Source organism: Caenorhabditis briggsae (genome assembly GCF_000004555.2).
Source record: "Caenorhabditis briggsae complete genome, chrX, whole genome shotgun sequence".
NCBI lineage: Eukaryota > Metazoa > Nematoda > Chromadorea > Rhabditida > Rhabditidae > Caenorhabditis > Caenorhabditis briggsae.
This window is the reverse complement of record NC_013491.2, coordinates 19,253,306-19,272,058: the sequence shown is the minus strand read 5'-3', so window position 1 is coordinate 19,272,058 and position 18,753 is coordinate 19,253,306. Positions and strand designations below refer to the sequence as shown.

At 36.2% G+C, this 18,753-nt stretch overlaps 5 protein-coding genes across 5 annotated transcripts in view; 2 read left to right on the top strand and 3 right to left on the bottom strand.

Annotated features, from left to right (window-relative positions):
- Positions 1-2,393, top strand: part of CBG07424 — a gene marked incomplete at both ends in the record, with an annotated part of 3,103 nt that extends 710 nt beyond the window's left edge. The window contains 5 exons of the mRNA XM_002645704.1: positions 367-738; positions 805-898; positions 1,675-1,818; positions 1,971-2,142; positions 2,327-2,393. Coding sequence (XP_002645750.1) covers positions 367-738; positions 805-898; positions 1,675-1,818; positions 1,971-2,142; positions 2,327-2,393 — 849 coding nt within the window. The remainder of the gene's footprint in view (positions 1-366; positions 739-804; positions 899-1,674; positions 1,819-1,970; positions 2,143-2,326) is intronic.
- A 303-nt stretch (positions 2,394-2,696) lies between these two features.
- On the top strand, positions 2,697-5,632 carry Cbr-odr-1 (the record flags this gene model as incomplete). The annotated part of the gene is made up of 10 exons (XM_002645705.1): positions 2,697-2,771; positions 2,817-3,104; positions 3,470-3,716; positions 3,759-3,950; positions 3,997-4,165; positions 4,225-4,365; positions 4,415-4,538; positions 4,581-4,796; positions 5,210-5,435; positions 5,481-5,632. 10 exons carry the CDS (start codon positions 2,697-2,699, stop codon positions 5,630-5,632), a joined length of 1,830 nt encoding a protein of 609 aa, XP_002645751.1.
- Positions 5,633-6,092: 460 nt separating this feature from the next.
- Positions 6,093-7,706, bottom strand: Cbr-cah-4 (the record flags this gene model as incomplete). The annotated part of the gene is made up of 6 exons (XM_002645706.1): positions 6,093-6,182; positions 6,230-6,457; positions 7,016-7,230; positions 7,279-7,378; positions 7,451-7,518; positions 7,568-7,706. The coding sequence occupies 6 exons, from the start codon at positions 7,704-7,706 to the stop codon at positions 6,093-6,095; spliced, it is 840 nt and encodes a 279-aa protein (XP_002645752.1).
- Positions 7,707-12,683: 4,977 nt separating this feature from the next.
- Positions 12,684-13,592, bottom strand: CBG07427 (the record flags this gene model as incomplete). Its single annotated transcript, XM_002645707.1, has 3 exons — positions 12,684-12,979; positions 13,046-13,461; positions 13,516-13,592. The coding sequence occupies 3 exons, from the start codon at positions 13,590-13,592 to the stop codon at positions 12,684-12,686; spliced, it is 789 nt and encodes a 262-aa protein (XP_002645753.1).
- Positions 13,593-14,187: 595 nt separating this feature from the next.
- Positions 14,188-17,241, bottom strand: Cbr-acr-12 (the record flags this gene model as incomplete). The annotated part of the gene is made up of 12 exons (XM_002645708.2): positions 14,188-14,385; positions 15,106-15,273; positions 15,334-15,471; positions 15,533-15,635; positions 15,685-15,875; positions 15,923-16,064; positions 16,110-16,299; positions 16,353-16,455; positions 16,499-16,601; positions 16,654-16,763; positions 16,811-16,933; positions 17,080-17,241. The coding sequence occupies 12 exons, from the start codon at positions 17,239-17,241 to the stop codon at positions 14,188-14,190; spliced, it is 1,731 nt and encodes a 576-aa protein (XP_002645754.2).
- Positions 17,242-18,753: the final 1,512 nt, after the last annotated feature.

The following is an 18,753-nucleotide window of genomic DNA, read 5'->3' as shown; positions in this document are numbered from 1 at the left end:
GAGCCAATGTATCTCATTTTCTGTGAACGTCATCAAAAAGTGGCTAACTAATCACATGTTGCTCATATCGTGATACATATTTTATCAGGTGACAACTTTTTGATATCTTTCAAAAGAAGTGAGATATACATATAGGGTCCAAGTGGACGGTCCGCGTGTTAGATTGTTTACGGTACTTTAAAATGTTCGGTTTNTGGTCATTTTCGTTCTATTAGAGGTTTTACAGTATGTATACACTGTCCAATTTCCGGTTTTTTAGTGGACTTAAGCAGAAAAATAATATCAATGAATGATCAAGCACAAAGAATAAGCAAAAAACCCAAAGCAGATCTATCAAGAATTATCGAAAATATATAAACCTTTCAGGAACAGTTCACACAATTCCTTCGAATCTATCAAGCATGTTACGCCTATTGCGTGGGCTCGATGTATGGTGTTGAGACTCAGACTAACAACTACCACGTCGCCATGAGCGGAAAGATTGTATCTAGTAAGTGGGATGCTCTAGATATTACTTCCAAGCCTTCACATTCATTGAAATGTTTCGAAAAAATTATTGAACTAATACCATTGGCGATTTTTCTAGCTAAATACGGAGCATTTACATTTGACAAAAGTGGCTCTGTACTAACCGACTATGTGGTCTATACAGTCAACCCAGCTGAAATGACCTTCGATGCCGTTCTGACGCTGAAGTCAACACCGAAGGACTGCGATACATACAACTGCTTTAGCTTGGTGAGTCTGTCCACCTAACAAAATTTTTCGAAAGTTTGGCTACATGCTCATTATCTCTAATGACAGGCAGAAACGAAAACGCCTGACTTGCTTTGGAGTCTAAGAGATATGGATCCGCCTGACGAATGTGTAGCGCGAAATGCATGCTCGAATTACATTCGTGAGTTTCATTAAATTTTTTTTTTCATTTTTCAAAAAATATGGATTCGGAATTATCTGCAGCTCATATAATATTCGCCTCATCGTTTGTGGCATCGCCATCACAATTGGTGTCATAGTGCTCAAAAAACGACAGTAAGTGATAAATAGGGAGGGGGGGGGGGGTTATGAATGGTCCCTAAGTTTGGACAAGGAACAAAAGGTTCAGAAATTTTTTTTTTTAAATCCCGAAAATTCCAAATTAACTTGAAAGTTTGATAGTGGTTTTTACCGTTATAATGACTTTTTAAAAATTTTTTTTGAGTGGAGAAAATATATCCAAGAGTGTTCAGAAGTGTTTGAACACCTAATAATCCGCTTAATTTTGAAAGTTCACATATAAATTTAAATTGAGTTCTCAAATGACAGGCAACCTATAACCTTGATCCGGTCCGTTCCGGCACGGGTGTCTAATAATTATTATTTCTGTCAGTTTAAGATATTCGAAAGTTTTAAAGAACGTAGTGCCGTTGAAAAAATTATTCAAAAATGTATTAAATGAAAATTTATGATATTTCTATTGGGATGACCTCGGGCCCACTGGATCGGACCGTAGTTTTTTTGTTTTTGCTTTTTGACAGCATTTGAGAGTTCTCTCAATTATTCAATATTGTCTTTTTCTTCCAAAAAACTTATTGTCCTTGAGAAGGAAATTAAATCTGAAAATACTTTTTTCGCTCACAACAAAAAAATCTCATTTGCAAGTCTTTTGGCTAAATTAAAATGTCCTTTTTTGAGCGTCCTGTTGTAAAGTGTATTTTTTGTTGCTCTTATCTATCATTTTCTCGAGAATAATTCATTTCACAACAAAATACTGTCTTCTTCTCGCTCCAAATTCCACAAAATTCGAGCTCAATTCCAAGAAAACATTGAACTTCAAAGGTAGTCATTAAGCAACAATTATTTTCCTCTTTCACCCTCACGTTATATACTAGTTGCCATGGTTTACCAGATCCCTTGAGACTGCTAGGATTAACTTACTTCTTCAACTATCGCATTGTCCTCAAACTAACATTACTCGTCTAAAATGTTAGGACTGCGAGATATACTATACGAGGTGAAGCAATTTATAGTATATTACTTGCAATTCTCTTGGTTGACCATCCTATTTTTATTTGACAAAAAGCTACCAAGAGAGTGTCAGAAGGACTTCCTTGTTGATGATAAGCCACTCGATTGGTATTCGAGGTTGAAGCTATATGTGAGGTAGGAAATTCATTCAGATGTTTTTCGGTAGTTTTTCTATTCTTTGCTATAACAGGTAAGCTACTATACTTTGGAAAGGTCTGCAAAATGAATATGATCATTTAGACTTTTGAAAATCATTTTTTGTAACAGTGAAGTTTAGTAAAGCTTCGAAAAGTTTGGATTTTTTTTTGTGAATTTTCAGAGAATATCTTATTATAAAGAAGGTTTTTTTCTCTTTTTTGTATTCAAAAATTCAACATAACTTCTAAAAACACTTTTTTCTGTTCCATTTTCCAAAAGTTTTTTTGAAATGCTTTAAAGATTTTTCTGCCAATCCCGTCTCAACTAATCAATAATTCTGAAAAGATATTTTTTCCTATATCACAGCTTTTGAATTCGTATAGATACTCATTTTTCAACTGAGCTCTAACACCCTTATTACTCACACACAGGGAATCATACTCCGCTTGTTTTGGAATAACAACTTTGTTTTTCAGTTTTGTGAAAATAATTATGAAAACATGATAAAAAAATGAAATTATGAGAGGTTCCATTCCAATTTCAGACACAAAATGAACGTCTACAAGCTGACGTGGAAAGTGTCAAAGGACACTTTGAAAATTATTGTGAACAAAAATGCGGATGCGGTAATTCATCAAATTTGATATAAAGCAATACGTATAATTTTCCAGAAAATGCAACGAGAACTGGAAAACAGGACTAACAAAGACGAGAATACCTTGATTTCTCGTAGACGAGTGTTTGGGTCTTACGCATTGGTTGGAACTCAACGAGCCGAGTATCTTCAGTTCAAACAGGACAAAAAGCTCAGTTTATCGGAAGCCACGCTGGATTATTTGTATAGTCTCAAACAACTGCAGAACGACAATTTGGCCAAGTTTTTTGGAATACAGTGTAATGATGATAATATGCCGACATTGACAGTTTTGCACACTCTTGTTGAGAGAGGAACGCTAGAGGTATAAAGTTAGAGTTTGTAAATTTTTTTCCGGAAATTCTGTTCCTGAAATTTTCTCCGAAGCGTTTTTCGGATCCTCTGGGCAAAAACTTCCCATTTGAAATAATATTAAGTGAAAATAAGGATATCGAGGTAACATAATTTATCATATAGATCTCCAAGCTATATGTACTCGAACTTTGAGCTCAATTGTCTTGGTTCCTTTGACAGTTATCAAAAATTTGTCAATAGATAAAATAATTTCCATGTTATCATCAATTTTTTATCAGTTTACAAATTTTTGATAACTTCCACAGAAATCGAGATAATTTGCCTCAAATTTCAAATATGAAACTTTTGAACGACAAAAAAAAACATACTTTTCAGGAATTTTGCTTGGATCGAGACTTTGAAATGAACGAGACGTTCAAATCTGCATTCATGAGAGATATGTTAAAAGGCCTCAACTATCTTCATAAGGGTCCAATAGCACATCACGGATTTTTACAAGCCTCCACGTGTTTGATAGATATCAATTGGGTTTTGAAACTTACGTTGTATGGAGTATCCAATTTTATATGTGATGCGTTTGATTCGACCAACGTCAAACTACTCGACCACGCGGCGCCCATGAGTGAGTTTAACAAAAAAGGCTGATCGATATTAAAAATTTTAGTTTCTTATCCTCAATATGTGTGTTTCCCACCCGAACACATCAAAGAGTACGACCCGACTGGAAAATTGCCGCCACGTATTGTACGGGGTAGTCAAAAAGGCGATATGTACTGTGTAGGAATGATTTTATATATGATGATTGAGCGAGAAGATCCGTTTATGTTAATTCATTCTCTGGAACGACCAAATCCAAGTGGGGTTTTTCATTTAGTTCGAATTCTAGCCACGAATATTTTTAGATCTTGTCAAGGATATAATCGACAATGGAAAGATGCCACGTGTTGCTGACGAACACAATCCAGAAGCAAAGCTCCTCCAAAAGTGTCAAGAGTGCTGGAACCGCAATCCCGAAGAACGACCGGATGTTAGGAAGATTCTGGAAACCATCGCAATTGTTTATCCTACTGCGTAAGACTTGGATCTGACTAGAGTACTCTGAATAGAATCCTAATAACTTGTTCTTTTAGAAAAGGCAACTTGGTGGACCAAATGATGAAAATGAATGAAAAATATGCCGCGGAATTAGAAGAAATGGTATCAATTCGGACACAAGATTTGGCTCTGGCACAAGTGGCAACTATGAAACTTCTAAACGAAATGTTGCCAGCGTAAGTGATGAATTCCATAGAGCTCGAGGTGATATCTGGTGATTTCCAGAGCCGTGGCGGAAGATCTAAAAAACGGAATTGTCAGAGAACCAAGAAGTTATGAGTCTGCAACAGTGATGTTTGTTCAAATATGTGAATTCAATGCATTAATGAAGAAGAGCACTCCAAATCAGGTTTTTAGAAGGACATACATGAATCTAACAGAACCTTTTCAGACCATAATGTTCTTGAATGACGTGTTTGATCAATTCGACAACGTTATCAAAAATCATGATGCTTACAAAGTGGAGACCACAGGAGAAACCTATATGGTAGCATCCGGCGTGCCTGAAGAGAATGAAGGACGGCATGTGTATGAGATTGCGGAGATGAGTCTGGAGATTCGTGAAGTTTCTTATCGCTATAAATTGTCTTATAATCCGTCTTACGTGGTAAGTTTTCACCTGAATTTTCGAATTTCGCAAATTCGGAAAATTTCGTTCTGAATATTTTTGAAGCATTTTTTTCGAAATTACAGGAATATTTTCGATTTTTCGAAATATGACCTTTGTGGACTACCGTAGGTCTGAAGTGCGCGAGAAAACTTTTCATGAGCAGAATTTATTTTCAAAATTAAAATATTTTGCATTTTCAAATTCTTTTTGTCAATTTGTTCTTCGATCTTTGCGTTTTTGTGATAAGAAACTAAGAAGAAATTCAAAAATTCTGAAATTCGGCAATTTTGAAACTTGAAATTTTCGACATTTCTGGAAATTTTGAAAAAGCCATTGGGAACATCCTTGACGTAATCTACAAGAAAACATAACCGAATCAATTATTATCCCAAAAATGTGTTTATTTTCAGCTCCGCGTCCGCATTGGTTTCCATATGGGACCTATCGCTGCTGGTGTCATTGGCATCCGTTCTCCACGTTACTGCCTTTTTGGAGACACTGTCAATTTTGCCTCCAGAATGCAATCAAACAGTGCCCCGAATCAAATTCAAACTAGCGAGATTACGGCTAACTTGTTGATGGCGTCGAAAATGTACACTTTCAAGAAAAGAGGCTATGTTCATGTCAAGGGAAAAGGTGAGATATCAAAAATTAAATTTATTAAACTCTAATAATATTTAGGTGATGTCAAATGCTTCTGGCTCAACCAGCATGTTCATGAGGGAGAGAATGGGGAACCGCCGCTGACCCACTCTGTCCAAATGCCAAGTACATCATCAGAAATCAAAGGAGTGGACGAGACAGCTATAATGCATCCGCTTCGCAAAGTTTGATTTCCCGAGAAAATGTTTTCGGTCTCCTGAATTGCATAATTATTTTGAAGCACATGAAACATGAATCTGTATATTTCCGTTCTAATATATTTCGAAATACAAAAAATATTTCTTTGAAAGCAATCATCAGGCTCTTCTCATAATTAAGTTTTTGTTTTTCGTTATTTCTTCTGTTTTTCAAGAATATACTCATCATAGCGACGCCCCACGAAAAAGAAGAAAAATTTCAATATCCATCAGAACTCTGAATTATTTATTATGTATAAGAGAAGTGAGATGAGAACTAAGCTCTTCAGGCATCATACATGTATGTGGGTGTGTGTAACTTTACATTCGGCACGGGTGTGTTTGGGGGGAGAAGAAGATTTTTACATGACGAAGCGCTAGCAGGAAGTAGCAAAAAAGCAGAACATATTAAAGGAAGTTTCAAAAAATTAGAGAAGATGAAGGGTGACAGAATTTAAAGATTGTAAGACGATCGGATTTCACGTCCACATCTGTCTTGGCATTCACGATGATTGGCAGGGATGATGTTACGGAGTACATTGAGCTGAAAAAAATCCCCAGTTTTTCTTAGAGATCTTTGAAATAGTCTACCTGTCCATAGGATACTTCAACTGGCTCTGTGAAGAGTGTCCAGATGACGCACTCGTTGAATGGTGGGGTAGTCAGAGAACCGAGGTATGTGACGAATTCTCTCTTGTCTGGAGTTGGGAGAAGGTGTTCAAGATGGAAGTCTTTTGGCATGGCAATTGGGGTGACGTTTCCAGTGGCTTTGCGGACACTGTCAATGAGTCCGTGGTAGTTGTCGTTGTACTTTCCTTCCTGAAAAATCCACGTTTTATTTTACTGGAAATCGGTCGGATTGAGCTTTTCCATAATTTTCAAGGTTCGGGTTTTTAGTAATTTGTTTTCCTTTCTTTTCAAGAATAATTTCGGGGTTAAGATAAAAATATAAACGCATTTTCGGTAGAACAATACGCTTGCCCAGAACGGGGTGACATTAAAAAAATCTTTTTTAAAAATAAGTTTGTAAAATTCCTGTAATTTCAAGTGTATTTCTGAAATGTGGGAAAGCTGCCCCTGATTTATCAATGATTTATCTTTTTGACCCATTTTCTACGAAAAACGGGAACAAACCAGGTACCTTGCCGAAATTGGCAAATATTAAAAAAACTAGGAATTTTCAAAAATTCAAAGAATGCAAAACTCTCAATCTCGGTCCGTTCTACAACATCCAAAATTATCAAAAGGTGCCAGACTTCTAACAATGGCCAAAATGACATAAAACCAACTGAAAAATACGTTTCTGTCTATATTATTGGCCGATACTTCAAATTTAGAAAATCTATAGGTTTCATTTGCCGATATTGTATTACCAACCTTCAAGAAAACTCCAACTACAGCTAATCCATCCGGCTTCTCAATAGCCTCATTGAATGACGCATAAGTGGTGTTCCAGAACACAAAATGAACCTCTCCGCTCAACTTCTTTCCGTCCAAAAGGTGCTCGGATCCTTCCTTCGAGTTGCATCCCCAGTGAGCATGAAATTGAGCCAACTCGAATTTCGAGGATGGCAGATGGTTAGCAGTGAGGACTGAAAAAACGAGAAGGGTGATGAGCCATGAACCTGAGAGCCACTCACATGTTCCGCAGTTTCGTTTCACATTCACACGGAATCCTCCCTCGTTTACAATGACGTCACAGCAATCTCCTGGCTTGTAATCAATGTTCAAAGCATCAGCCTGGAAAAATGAATGTTTGATTTTCAAAACTTTGCTTGTACTTGATCCTAATGTCTACAAAAATGACAGTACCTTGCAAACATCAGTGTCACAGCAGACGTGTTGTGGGATGATATCAATTGGGCTTTGTCTGGTAGCTGCTGAAAACCAAAAATTATAAATTTAATACAATAATCTTATTAATAATACCTTTCTGAACTACTTTAACATTTTTCTTGGCCTTTTTCGACTGTTTCTTTGGCTTAAACCCCACTTTCTTTTTCAGGGTCTTAGTGGGCTTTTCATGGCCTTCCAATCTTACGGACCTTCTAACTTGTGGAGGTGCCATGTCACAAAAAAAAGAGTAAAAATGAGTCAAGTTCACATGCGAGCAACGAGGAGGTGAGGGAGAAGAAGAGACGGCGAAAAAAAGAGGGAAAAAAGAGGGAAAAGTTGTTTTGCTACCCAAAAAATTCTATCTCTTTTATTTTGCCTCCTCGCTTTTTTTCTTTCTTCGATTCTGTTTTCTTTTTTTTTCTTTTTTTTTCCTAGACGGAACCAAGAAAAACAGAGAATAGGAAAGACAAAAGTGCATGTATAGTGGGGGAGAAAGAGAAAAAGCTCGAATATCCTATGCTCAAATAGTATAATAGCTTTCTAATAGCCGGAAAGACGTCTGGGAAACGTCTTAAAAAACAGCAAAACGGAACTAGGGAATCAAAATTCTTAGAAGTGACAAAAATGGCGACGCATTCTAAATGCGAAAGAGATAGAAGGATCATCATCTCAAAAATATTAGATGAATGATAAGAAATCATTTTTCTCATTTTTCTTTTCAACTTACACATTATGTCTCTTCGTGGCTGTCTTTAAGACGCGCTTTGTATGATAGTGTGTGTTCGGGTTTGAAGACGTCGGGGTCTCTGAAAAATGGATGCATTTAGAAGTGGAGCAAAACGCAAGAATAGGAAATCAAAAAAGAAAAAAGGAAAAAAAAACGACTGGCAGTATTCTGAAGTTTTAAAATATTTTAGTAGTTTTTTTTTTTGCAATAGTTTCAAGGAATGATATCTCGAATTTTGATAAGGATATCAGAAAACGTGATATCACTTTGAATCATTTCTTGAAAAACTAGTTATCGATAATTAATACCTGCTGATATAAATTTAAACTTCAGAAGGTGCTAATTTCAGATTTCAGACAAGGAAGTGGCACTGCCTGATTCAGAAGTTCAGTGACAGATGTTTTAGAATATTGAGTTAACAATTCTGAGCTCAGATCTAGCAAAGTTTTCGAAAACTGACTATTTTTGAAATATGTTCTGCCCTACCAAAACTTTAATGTCGAATTCGTTAGTTTTGGCAAAAAGCGGGCAAAATTTGGGGTCAGAAACAAAATGGCAGATGTTTGTGGTGCCAGGGGGGCTTTGGAATACAAATGTGGGTCTCAGGACTTTGTTCCTTTTTTTTTGGAATTTTTGTATAAACATTGGAATACATTCCATGTTAAAGTTCAAGGAAATAGAACTCATGAAAATAAACATTTTCGAATCCAAAATAAAAAAAAATTGGATTTACAAATCTATGGCAAAGAACTAGGGTCATGAGGGCAATGGCAGATGTTCGTTACTAGCATGAATATCGCTGCGAGGCTCAAAAATAGTTTATGTGAAGTCAGATTGAACTTTCAAGGGTTGACCGGAAACGAAACAAAGTTTCTTGCAGAAGAACAAAATTCCTGCGTCACTTTTTATAACAAATGTCTTGCTAAAAAATTAGTGGTCCGTTCTATGATCACTGTCTTAATAATACAAACAACAGAAATGCACAAAGAGAGCAAACCAAAACAACTGTACGGAATATTGTGATCTTTGCAATTCCTTATCAAAGCCGCACATCAAAGAAGACGAAGACAATACGAATGACCATTAATAAATTAAGAGATGGTCTCGTCTCTAAACGTTGGAGAATCATCATCTCGTCGTAGAAAAGAGTGATGGTGTCAGTGAAATGAATGAAAACATATCGTCAAGATCATCGAATGTTTTCGTTCTTCTCACTTCTCCTGTTTGCTTCTCTCGTCGATCTTCAATATTTATACTGTACAGTGTTTAGAGGGGGGCGGAGTCGCATGCTTTCTGACAGAGATCATTGCTGGTACGTGCCTTCTGGTATTCAGAATTGTTTGAAAAGGAGGCGGTGACGGGTTGAGAAGTGACTATGGTGGAATTTGCATACATTAAACACTTATAACACCTAGTTTTGATTGGGTTTTTTCGTGGTTGGGGGGTTTATGGAATTTGAATTTTTCATGACGAAGATCATGAGGTAGTTGGGAAGTCGTTGGTATTCAAAACCAGTATTTGAAGAAGAGTGAAAATCAAAAGACTGATTGTTTGAATCATTTTAGATCTGAGCTCTCGAAAAAAAAAGAGAACGTATTTTGCAATTAATTTTCGGTCATTTTTACCATATTCAGGAGTCTGGGACTCGACAGTTAGGCTTTCAATCACTTTGAAAATTGTAGAGGATGTGATAAAAACTTGAATTTACAGAATTTTTAAAAAATTTCAAATTTTCATCTATTTGCGAGTTTCTGAAAGACACCACGTTTTCAGCACAAAAGTGGATCATATTTTGTGTCTTTTAGGTAGTGCCAAATAGCTGAAAAACTAGAAACTTTCAAAAAATTTTGTGAATGCGAAGATTTCAATCTAGATCTATTTCATACCCTCAAAGTTTTCAAAATCTTGACAGCCGAGATACAGTAATGCCAAAAACTTCAGGATCTTTTGAAAATGCTAAAAATCCACTAAAAATATGTTTTTGTATAACTTATTGACCGGTACTGTAGCCCGTAGAAAATCAAAAAACTGAAATTCCCAATTTTTCTAAAATCGGCATTTGTTCTGCAGCGTGTTTTCTAAAGCAGAAAAATTTCTATTCTGGTCCATTTTATTTATGAATGTTCTTTTTTCTTTTTCAACAAAACGTTAATTTTTTGTTTGAAAAATTGAAAAATCAAACTGTCCTTCCTTCATTTTGCTTTCACAAGAAAACGATTTCCAGTCAGGTCAAATAAAAAAAAGTACCTAATTTTTATCCTATCAGACTGTACAAATTGAAATCAGAAAATAGGATTAATTTAATAAAGTGTTCAATCAAAGAGGAACTTTTAATGGGGCGAAAAGTTGAAATTGATTGGATTTAAAGTTTGAAATTTTCGAAAAATTGAATAGAGAAAACAGAACGATTCTATGGAAAATTTGAATGGCACAGGATAAATATAAGTACCTTAGAAAACCGGAGAAACACTGCCTCGACCCAAATGACATCACGGTATGACGACTGTTCCCTGTTCTCCGATCATTTTTCATCAAACTTTTCCCCCAAATGTTTGCATTAAGACTTCTGATAACATTCGATTTATTCCTTTACTCCCCACACCTATACCGCGCGCTCAATATCATAGATCGTATCAAATTTTCGAAAATTTATCGTTGTTGCATTTCAAATACGATGACGACGACTTCAACGAGAATACAGTGAAATAGATACGACGAAATACTGTTTTTTCTTCTCAGTCATGAGTCACGTGCCCCTAAAAGAATGCGTGTCCAAGACAAGCAACAAAATAGGAAACTGGAGAAGAAAGCATAGAGAACAACCAATTAGATGATTGATCTTCGCGTTGATCCTATCTTTGAACCATTGATTTTTGAATTGAACTTGTTGATTTAAAGAAAAGAAAAGAGAATAGTATACATTTGAAAAAAAAAACGGTGTGAGAAGGTAAATATAGAAATGAGACTTTTCTTGATAACTTTGATTTGCAGGAAGTAAGAATGTGCGGCGCCTGTGTGCAAAAAGGGTTTAGGTCAGCAGGTATTTGTTTAACTAATGCTGTGAAATTTCTACAAATAAAAAATAAATAGGAAAAGTTCAACTTATTGATATAAAGTTTACCTGTGGAACAATGGGAAATGTGACAAATATGATTGAAAGGTTTATTAATAAATTGGAAATAAAAAATATCAGATGACTGGTAAAAATAGTGGAACTTAAAATTTGTCATAAATATTTTTTTGGAAACTTTCCGGAAGAAAAATATTTTTGAAAGTTTTCTGGAAGAAAATGTTTGTACTTTATTGAGAAGAGGGGTCGGCAACTAAACATGCAGTGAAATCTGTTATAGAAGGGCTCTCACATTTTCGAGCTAATTCATCTCCGTTCTCGTAAAAGATATCGAAAATGTGTCAACTGACAAATCACTTCTGATTTTATAATAAGCAAGTTATCAGTTGACATATTTTTTCATATCTTTCACGAGAACTGAGATAAATGGGGTCAAAGTACACGTAGAGAGTGGTTTTCGATTAGAGAAAATACGGCTTTTCAGATTGGAAATTCGAAAATCTGAATTAAAACTTGAGTTTCAAAACAATGTGGTTACATGGAACTCTTACTAAATATTGAAATCTTGATATAGAATTTCTCACATATCGTGTTCCCGCTAATAGAAGCCCACCCAACCCGTCAACTTTGAACTCGATTATCTCAATATTCGTGAATAATATCAAAAAGTTATAAACTGATAAAAATAATTGATCACATGATGAATAATATGCCAGTTGAAAAGTTTTTGGTATATCTTACAGGAATCGAGATAATTGAGCTCAAAGTTTACGGTTTGGGTGGGCTTCTATCTCAGAGTATACGGTCACACAGTTTTAAGCAGTTATAAACATACATAATGAATAACATTGTAATGGATACAGTTTTTTAAAACCGAATAAAAAGTATTTCATAAAATTATGGTAAACTGGAATCTTTGAAAATCTTAACTGTTAGGACTTTTCAATTATAGGTTACAGTGTCTCCTAAAATGTTAATTTGGTTAAAATACGTTGAAGTTCTTCTATTGAATTCAATTGTTTTCTACTTCTTTGAAAAAAATTGCGATTATTGATTCAAAAAATTAAAAAAACAAATCTTAATGAAGGTTTCTCTTGAGAGCTACAGAAAATTTAAGATAATTTTCTAGTTTGACCTTTTTTCAATTCCTTCTCCGAGACAATCTTTGAGTTCTTCAAAAAAGTTCAGGAACAATTTTTGATGTTTGTTCCAATGCTCCCTTTTGTTTTGTAAACAGTAACCCACACACAATTTTTTCCTCTACACATTTATTCCCGAAAAAAGTTGAAACGACAAGTAAAGAGTAATATAAGAATTAGAAACCGATAGAGCAAAAAAAGACAATGCAATCATATCAATTTCAGAAAGTGATTAAGAAGTGGAGCAAAAGTTAATACTAATTTTTTATCCTCTTAATAGTGTGGAGCCTCGTATCCATAGTATTGGTCACCGTGGTATGGGCTGGAGTGTCTGGCGGATGGTTGGTAGTGGGATTGGTGTCCTCCGTAGTACTTTGGCTTTGGTTGGTAGTAGGATGGTTGGTAGCTCTCGGAGTCGTGTCCGTGTCCGTAGTTGTCGTATCCCTTGTTGTAGTATCCGTTGGATTGGTCTCCGTACTTGCCCTCGTTGTCGTCGTACTTGGATTTGTGTCCGGCGTCCTCGTTTCCGTAGTCAGAGTGGGAAGCTCCGTGCTTCTCTTGAGCCTTGTCTGGAAACAAAGTAATTTTTAGAATGTTCTAAATTTTTAGAATACTCTAGAACCAATTGCTCTTACCGTATCCTTGGTGTCCATCGGCGTGGTAACCTCCGGCGTCCTTGTGTTGTTGTCCCGCGTTGTGCTCATCTCCAGCGTACTTGTTGGCGTGCTTCTCATCAGTGTGGTATTGCTCCATGTGGTATTGTGGCTGAACGTAACGGTAATCGAAGAATCCGAAAGTCTTGGTCTTCACATCCTTGTTGTAGTTGGAGGCATCATCCACATATTTGTTTCCGGAGCCCGACTGGTGAGCCTCCTTGTTTTGCTTATGCTCGGCGGCGTCCTTGTGAAGGGCATCGTGGTCAGAAGCCTTTCCATCTTGGGAATATCCCTTCTCCTTGGCCTCATATCCAGAATGTTCAGCCTTCTGGTGGAAGTTCTTGGCGTGTTGAGACTCGTCTCCATAGCCGTATTTGCCAGATGCGTTCTCATGGCTGCGATTTTTTAGAATTTTCAATTTATGAAAGTTCAAGAAAATTGTTACTCACCTCGAATGACTAATTGGGCTTGCCAAAATCGAGGCAATGAGAAGAGATGAGCAGATGAGTTGAGAAGTAGTGAACATTGTTGTTCTGGATGCCTTTGACGCCGCCACGCCGGCCTTTTATACTTGTCTCCGAGGTCGTATCTACTGCGATTTGTACTATTATTATTTAGTTTTTTCTCCGACCCATGTCCTTTGTTTTTTGCATTGTATTCTCCATGCAATCTGCTTGCGACGTCTTCAACACAGTCCGGTTTTCCTGTGGCATGTTAACTACGAACATCTATTCTCTTTTTTCCTTGCCCCATTCTTCCTTGACGCGCACCGTTTTTTTCATACTATTTTCTGGCTTCTAGATGCATTGTATGTATTGCCGAACGGCACTTTTTTCGGTTTGAGACATATCTAATATTGCCGTTTTTTCTCGATTTGATGAGGATGTAGTAAATGAGAAGAGAAGAGATGAGAATGTGAATTAAAAGTTATGCAAGGTCAACTTTCACGGATGACTCCACAAATTTCATTATTTTCGTGCAAGTGATATCATCTTGAAAAAAGTATAGTAAGTTGAAAAATGCTTTCATTGGTTTTACAAATTTTAGTTTCAATCCGTAGTTAGTTTTGGTCACGTTCTTCAAAAAATAAAAAAATGGTCACAAAAATTATTTGTTAAAAATTATTTCAAATTCCATGAGCTATAAAAGTTGGCTTGTCCTAGCGGCTTGCTTGGCACTGTGATATTCATTGGTTTGGAATAATCGTACAACGATGGTGATTCCAGAATAATGAATACCGTACCCACGTTGAGCACAGAGAAGATGATAAGGAAGAGCCGATCGAGGACCATTGCAACAAATGTCCAATCGTCAGAAATCTGAAAAACATAGATGTGTGAGTACCGTATTTCCTTTAACAGAAACCCGCCCAAACCGTCAATTTTGAGCTCAATTATCCCGTCTCCTGTGCATGATATCATGAATTTGTCAACTGATAAATTGTTGATCATAATATCACCAACATTTTATCAATCGACAAATGTTTGATATTTTGCACAGGAACCGAGATAATTGAGCTTGAAATGGATTGTGAAAATTGGCTTCTATGAGAGGAGAACGGATTTTTTTGTTAAAATTTGAAATGGGTTTTTGATGGCGCAAGAGCGAATTAAAATGTTTTCCAAGCCTATTTTAAAAAGAATTTTCCTACTTGCTCAATTTTCCGACAATTATCACAGACTCTTCGGCGTAAATCGGGAAAAACGACATAATAAATATTGTCGAAAAAAGGACAAAATAGAAAACCGTCATTTAACATAGGCTTTAAAAGTACTGTAGATTGCTCTTGCGCCTTTAAGGAGAATTCAACAAGAAGCCCGATTTAAAGTGAAACACAAAAAATTGTCAACTGATAAATTATTTTTCATGATGTCACCAATTTGTTGCTTGTTGACAAATTCTTAATATCGTTCCCCAGAATCGAGATGATTGAGCTCAAAGTTTAGTTGGGCTTCTATTAGGCAGTTCTTCCGGTAATTGAAACGTTTCACATTTTCCCCATTTTAATAATAATCAAAGCTCCCCAATTAAAATCTTACCTCTCCTTCCAACTCATTATGTCTAAAGTGCTCAGCAATGAATCTCACTTGATTCAATAAATTCATAAAAACCACATCATCCACTGTTTTGCTCTTCTGCCGTTTCGTCTTCCTGAACGCCACAGTAGGTGCATTGTTGTTTTGAGCACATAAGTATGGCTTGAGCCTCTGAAAATGAGCTTTATTATTTGTGGTCCCATGTTTCTCCTCATTCCCCCTCCCACATACATTTTCAACATTACTATCATTATTCCTCATTCTCATGTCAAATGTGTTGTTCAAAACAGCCTGCGAGCTCGGCTTCCCCCTCAAACTCATCGCATCGTTGTTCTTTGCCTTGGCCTTGTTTCGGTACTCGTTAGCCGCCTGAATATTCAACGCCTTATTTGACAAACAAATCTGATTGTCGGGGAGGGGAGCTGTTTACCTTCGCCGCCGTTGCATAGTTGGAGCCCACCAAACTTGCCGCGTCGACCAGTGGCGGTTGTTTGGTCACTTCTCCCTTCTCGGGTCGAGACATCATAAGAATTCTGAACAAGGATTAAAGTATAGAATAATCATTTGATCACTCGTACTCACTTCGGCAGAAATTTCAGAAAAACCGCTCTAATCCATGGTGACATTTTATGTGCACTTCCAGACCGGAAGCGGAAATTCACTGTGATAACTGATACCACTGTTGATAAGGCGACAAGTATCATAGTTGTGATCAAATATCTACCAAACATGGGTATCACCAGACTAGTTGGGGGCATCAAGTCAATCAGCACCTGAAGTACGTGCTGCATATCAAAATATAAAAAATGATGAAACTTACCAAGAAGAACACAGTGAGGGTAACCAAAATGGAGATGGAGAACGTAATCTTATGATCGGAAAGATAGAATACAAACGTCGTCAAAATCGAAATAAGAAAACAAGGGATGATTAGATTACATGTGAAAAACAGGGTTTTCCGTCTGAAACCAGAAATCTTAAATTTGAAAAAAACCGTGCTCAATCACCGTAATCCAAAGTAGTAAGTGATATCAACATATTTTTCGGGACCACAACATGACGCATAAAGTACAGAGTGTCGTTCTGAAGTCAATGATAAAAGATCCCATTCCGCTGAACGGTAGAAAAAACTTAAATCCATTCCCTGTTGCATGAATTCTACATCACTACCGTCTTTTGTGATAGTGACAACTTCTTCTAAAAGTTTTGAGCTGTTTTTGGAGTACTGTACCTTCTTGAGACTACTATACCTTGAGGTAGCTGCTTCAAGTCCACATATCGACCAGTATAGGTCCATGTGCCAAACTTCATTTCACATTTTTGAGAGTCGTATGGAAACCATGTGACATCAATCTGCAAATTTCAAGTTTTTCAAATATGTTTTGTTCAAACCAACAGGGCAAAAAGATTTGTAAATCGCTGGTGGTTGCCAATAAACGTTTCCTTCAAATGTCACCAACGCGTCGGTCAATATTGTGATGTCAGGATCTCCTGCTGCGCTGAAAAGAAAAAAAAAGGTTTTTTTTGTGAAATGGAAAACTAGAGACACACTTATTGTATAACACCAGATCAGGGGTCCAAATAAATTCACTCGGTATATGTAAGGTTTTTAGGCCACCATATTTTTCAGGCGTCCATGTTAATTTTGCATCGTTCCATTTCTGAAAAAAACGTATGTCTCCTGGTACGACAATTTTCAATTAAATACCATTTCCAACCACAAATTGGTTGTGAGCACTTGATTCTTCTCATCGACATCAATTATCCTAATAAGAGAAGCACCTACATCCACCGTAAGTATGTCAGAACTGTTTTTGACAGGCCTGGGCACCTGGAATTTCAAAGAATAATATTTAATGTAATATGAGACTTTTTTTTCCATTTTTGTAATAGTATAGGGTATCTTTAATAATTCAACTAGCGCAAAAAAATTTTCTGCACCAGAAAATTTTATAAAAGTATAATCAAATCACAAACCTTATTATAATCAAATAACAAATCTTCATAAAGCTGACTCTCCAAATCCTTGGCTGTCCTCTTTATTTTAAACGCATTAGTCAGACCAGAGGGGACCGCGACCAATACAATTAGGACCCAATTGGATGGGAACATTAGCAGTCGTTTGGTTACGTAGACCATTCTAAATTTGACGAGGTCGTGGAAAACAGAAGACCGAAAAAAAAGAAGCAAACAGATGACAACAATAGTTTTGAAAATGGGAGCAAACGACTAAGAAGCAGTCGAAGGAGCCGAAGAAGTGTGCCGGCTTCTCAAATAAATGGAGCACAGCAAAAAGAGCAGTAGCTGAAGGCCAAAAACGAGAAAACGGAAGAGATGCGCACCAAGGAAAAGGAGATGGAGAGGCGTAGGGGACCCCCACCCGTCAGAAGAAGAAGAAGAAGAAGAAGCAACGAAAAAGATAGGGGAAGAAGTAGAAGAAGACAAGAGGAGTTCTCTAGTTATGTATTTTAGGAATTACGAGAAGATGCAAAACGCGACACAGCAGATGCGTTGTCCATCTTCTGATGGCGTGACTACAAAGAAGAAGAAAAAAGAAGGAAGAACACTTCCACTGACTTTTTCTTTTTATTTCATCTGGATTATTTTTGTGGGACACGGAACACACATTTTTTTCCTGCTCAAAAATTCAATTATTAAGCTTTATTAGTTTGAGCCATGTTGTCATCTTTCTCTGTCCTTGACATCTGGAGACAAACATCAAAACTATTTTTTTTTTAATCGAAACATTTGAAACCACATGGATAATCGCATCATTTTCAATACTTTATCAAATTGAATATCTCACAAAAAAGATTGGTTCGTTTTTTTTTAATTTTTTGTTTTGGAACGAGTCATTGTTATCCTAGTACAAAATGTTGCTGTAAGACCTCACAACCGCAACTACCGTAATTTAGAAATATTCTTATTCTATGAGAGTCATTTTCTCAATTTTCAATCGATTTTTGTTTTCTCAAAAATGTTGATTTTCAGATTTTTCTGGCGAAAAAAGATAGAAAACTTGTCAAAAAAAGTGAAAAACAAAAAAATAAATAGCGAAAATTACAATACCGTTTTTTTAAACAGAAGCACACCTCTATTTAAAGCGCACCTCTAATAGAAGGCCACTCAGCAAAGTCCTTCGAAAAATATAAGTGGACCATCTAATAGAAGCCCATGGAACACTATTGAAAAAAATACAGTAATTCAAAATCCCAGCATTTTTGGAACTGTGATTTCAGAACTCGACAATTTCTCAAACTCTGAATTTTCTATCTTACTAATTTCGGAATTTCAGATTTTCAGATTTTTAGAAATTTTCAGGAATTTCAGAATTCCTGAATTTTAAGCTTTAAGATCCTGGAATCTCATAATTTCATAAATTCGGAATTTTGGAATTTGGAATGGCAGAATGAAAATTTCGAGTTTTTCAAAACACTGAATTTCAGGAGTCTTAACTTCCGAATTGTCGAATTTCTGATTTTATAAATAATTTTTTTTTGAGAATTAGTCATTGAAAATAGAAACTCATAAGCTTCTATTACAGGCAATACGGGTTTTTCAGTTTTCCATTTGCTGAAATGGTTCTTCCAATCTGGAAGAAACTGAAAACATTGAATCTACATATCACAGTGAATTTTTTCAAATAAAAAA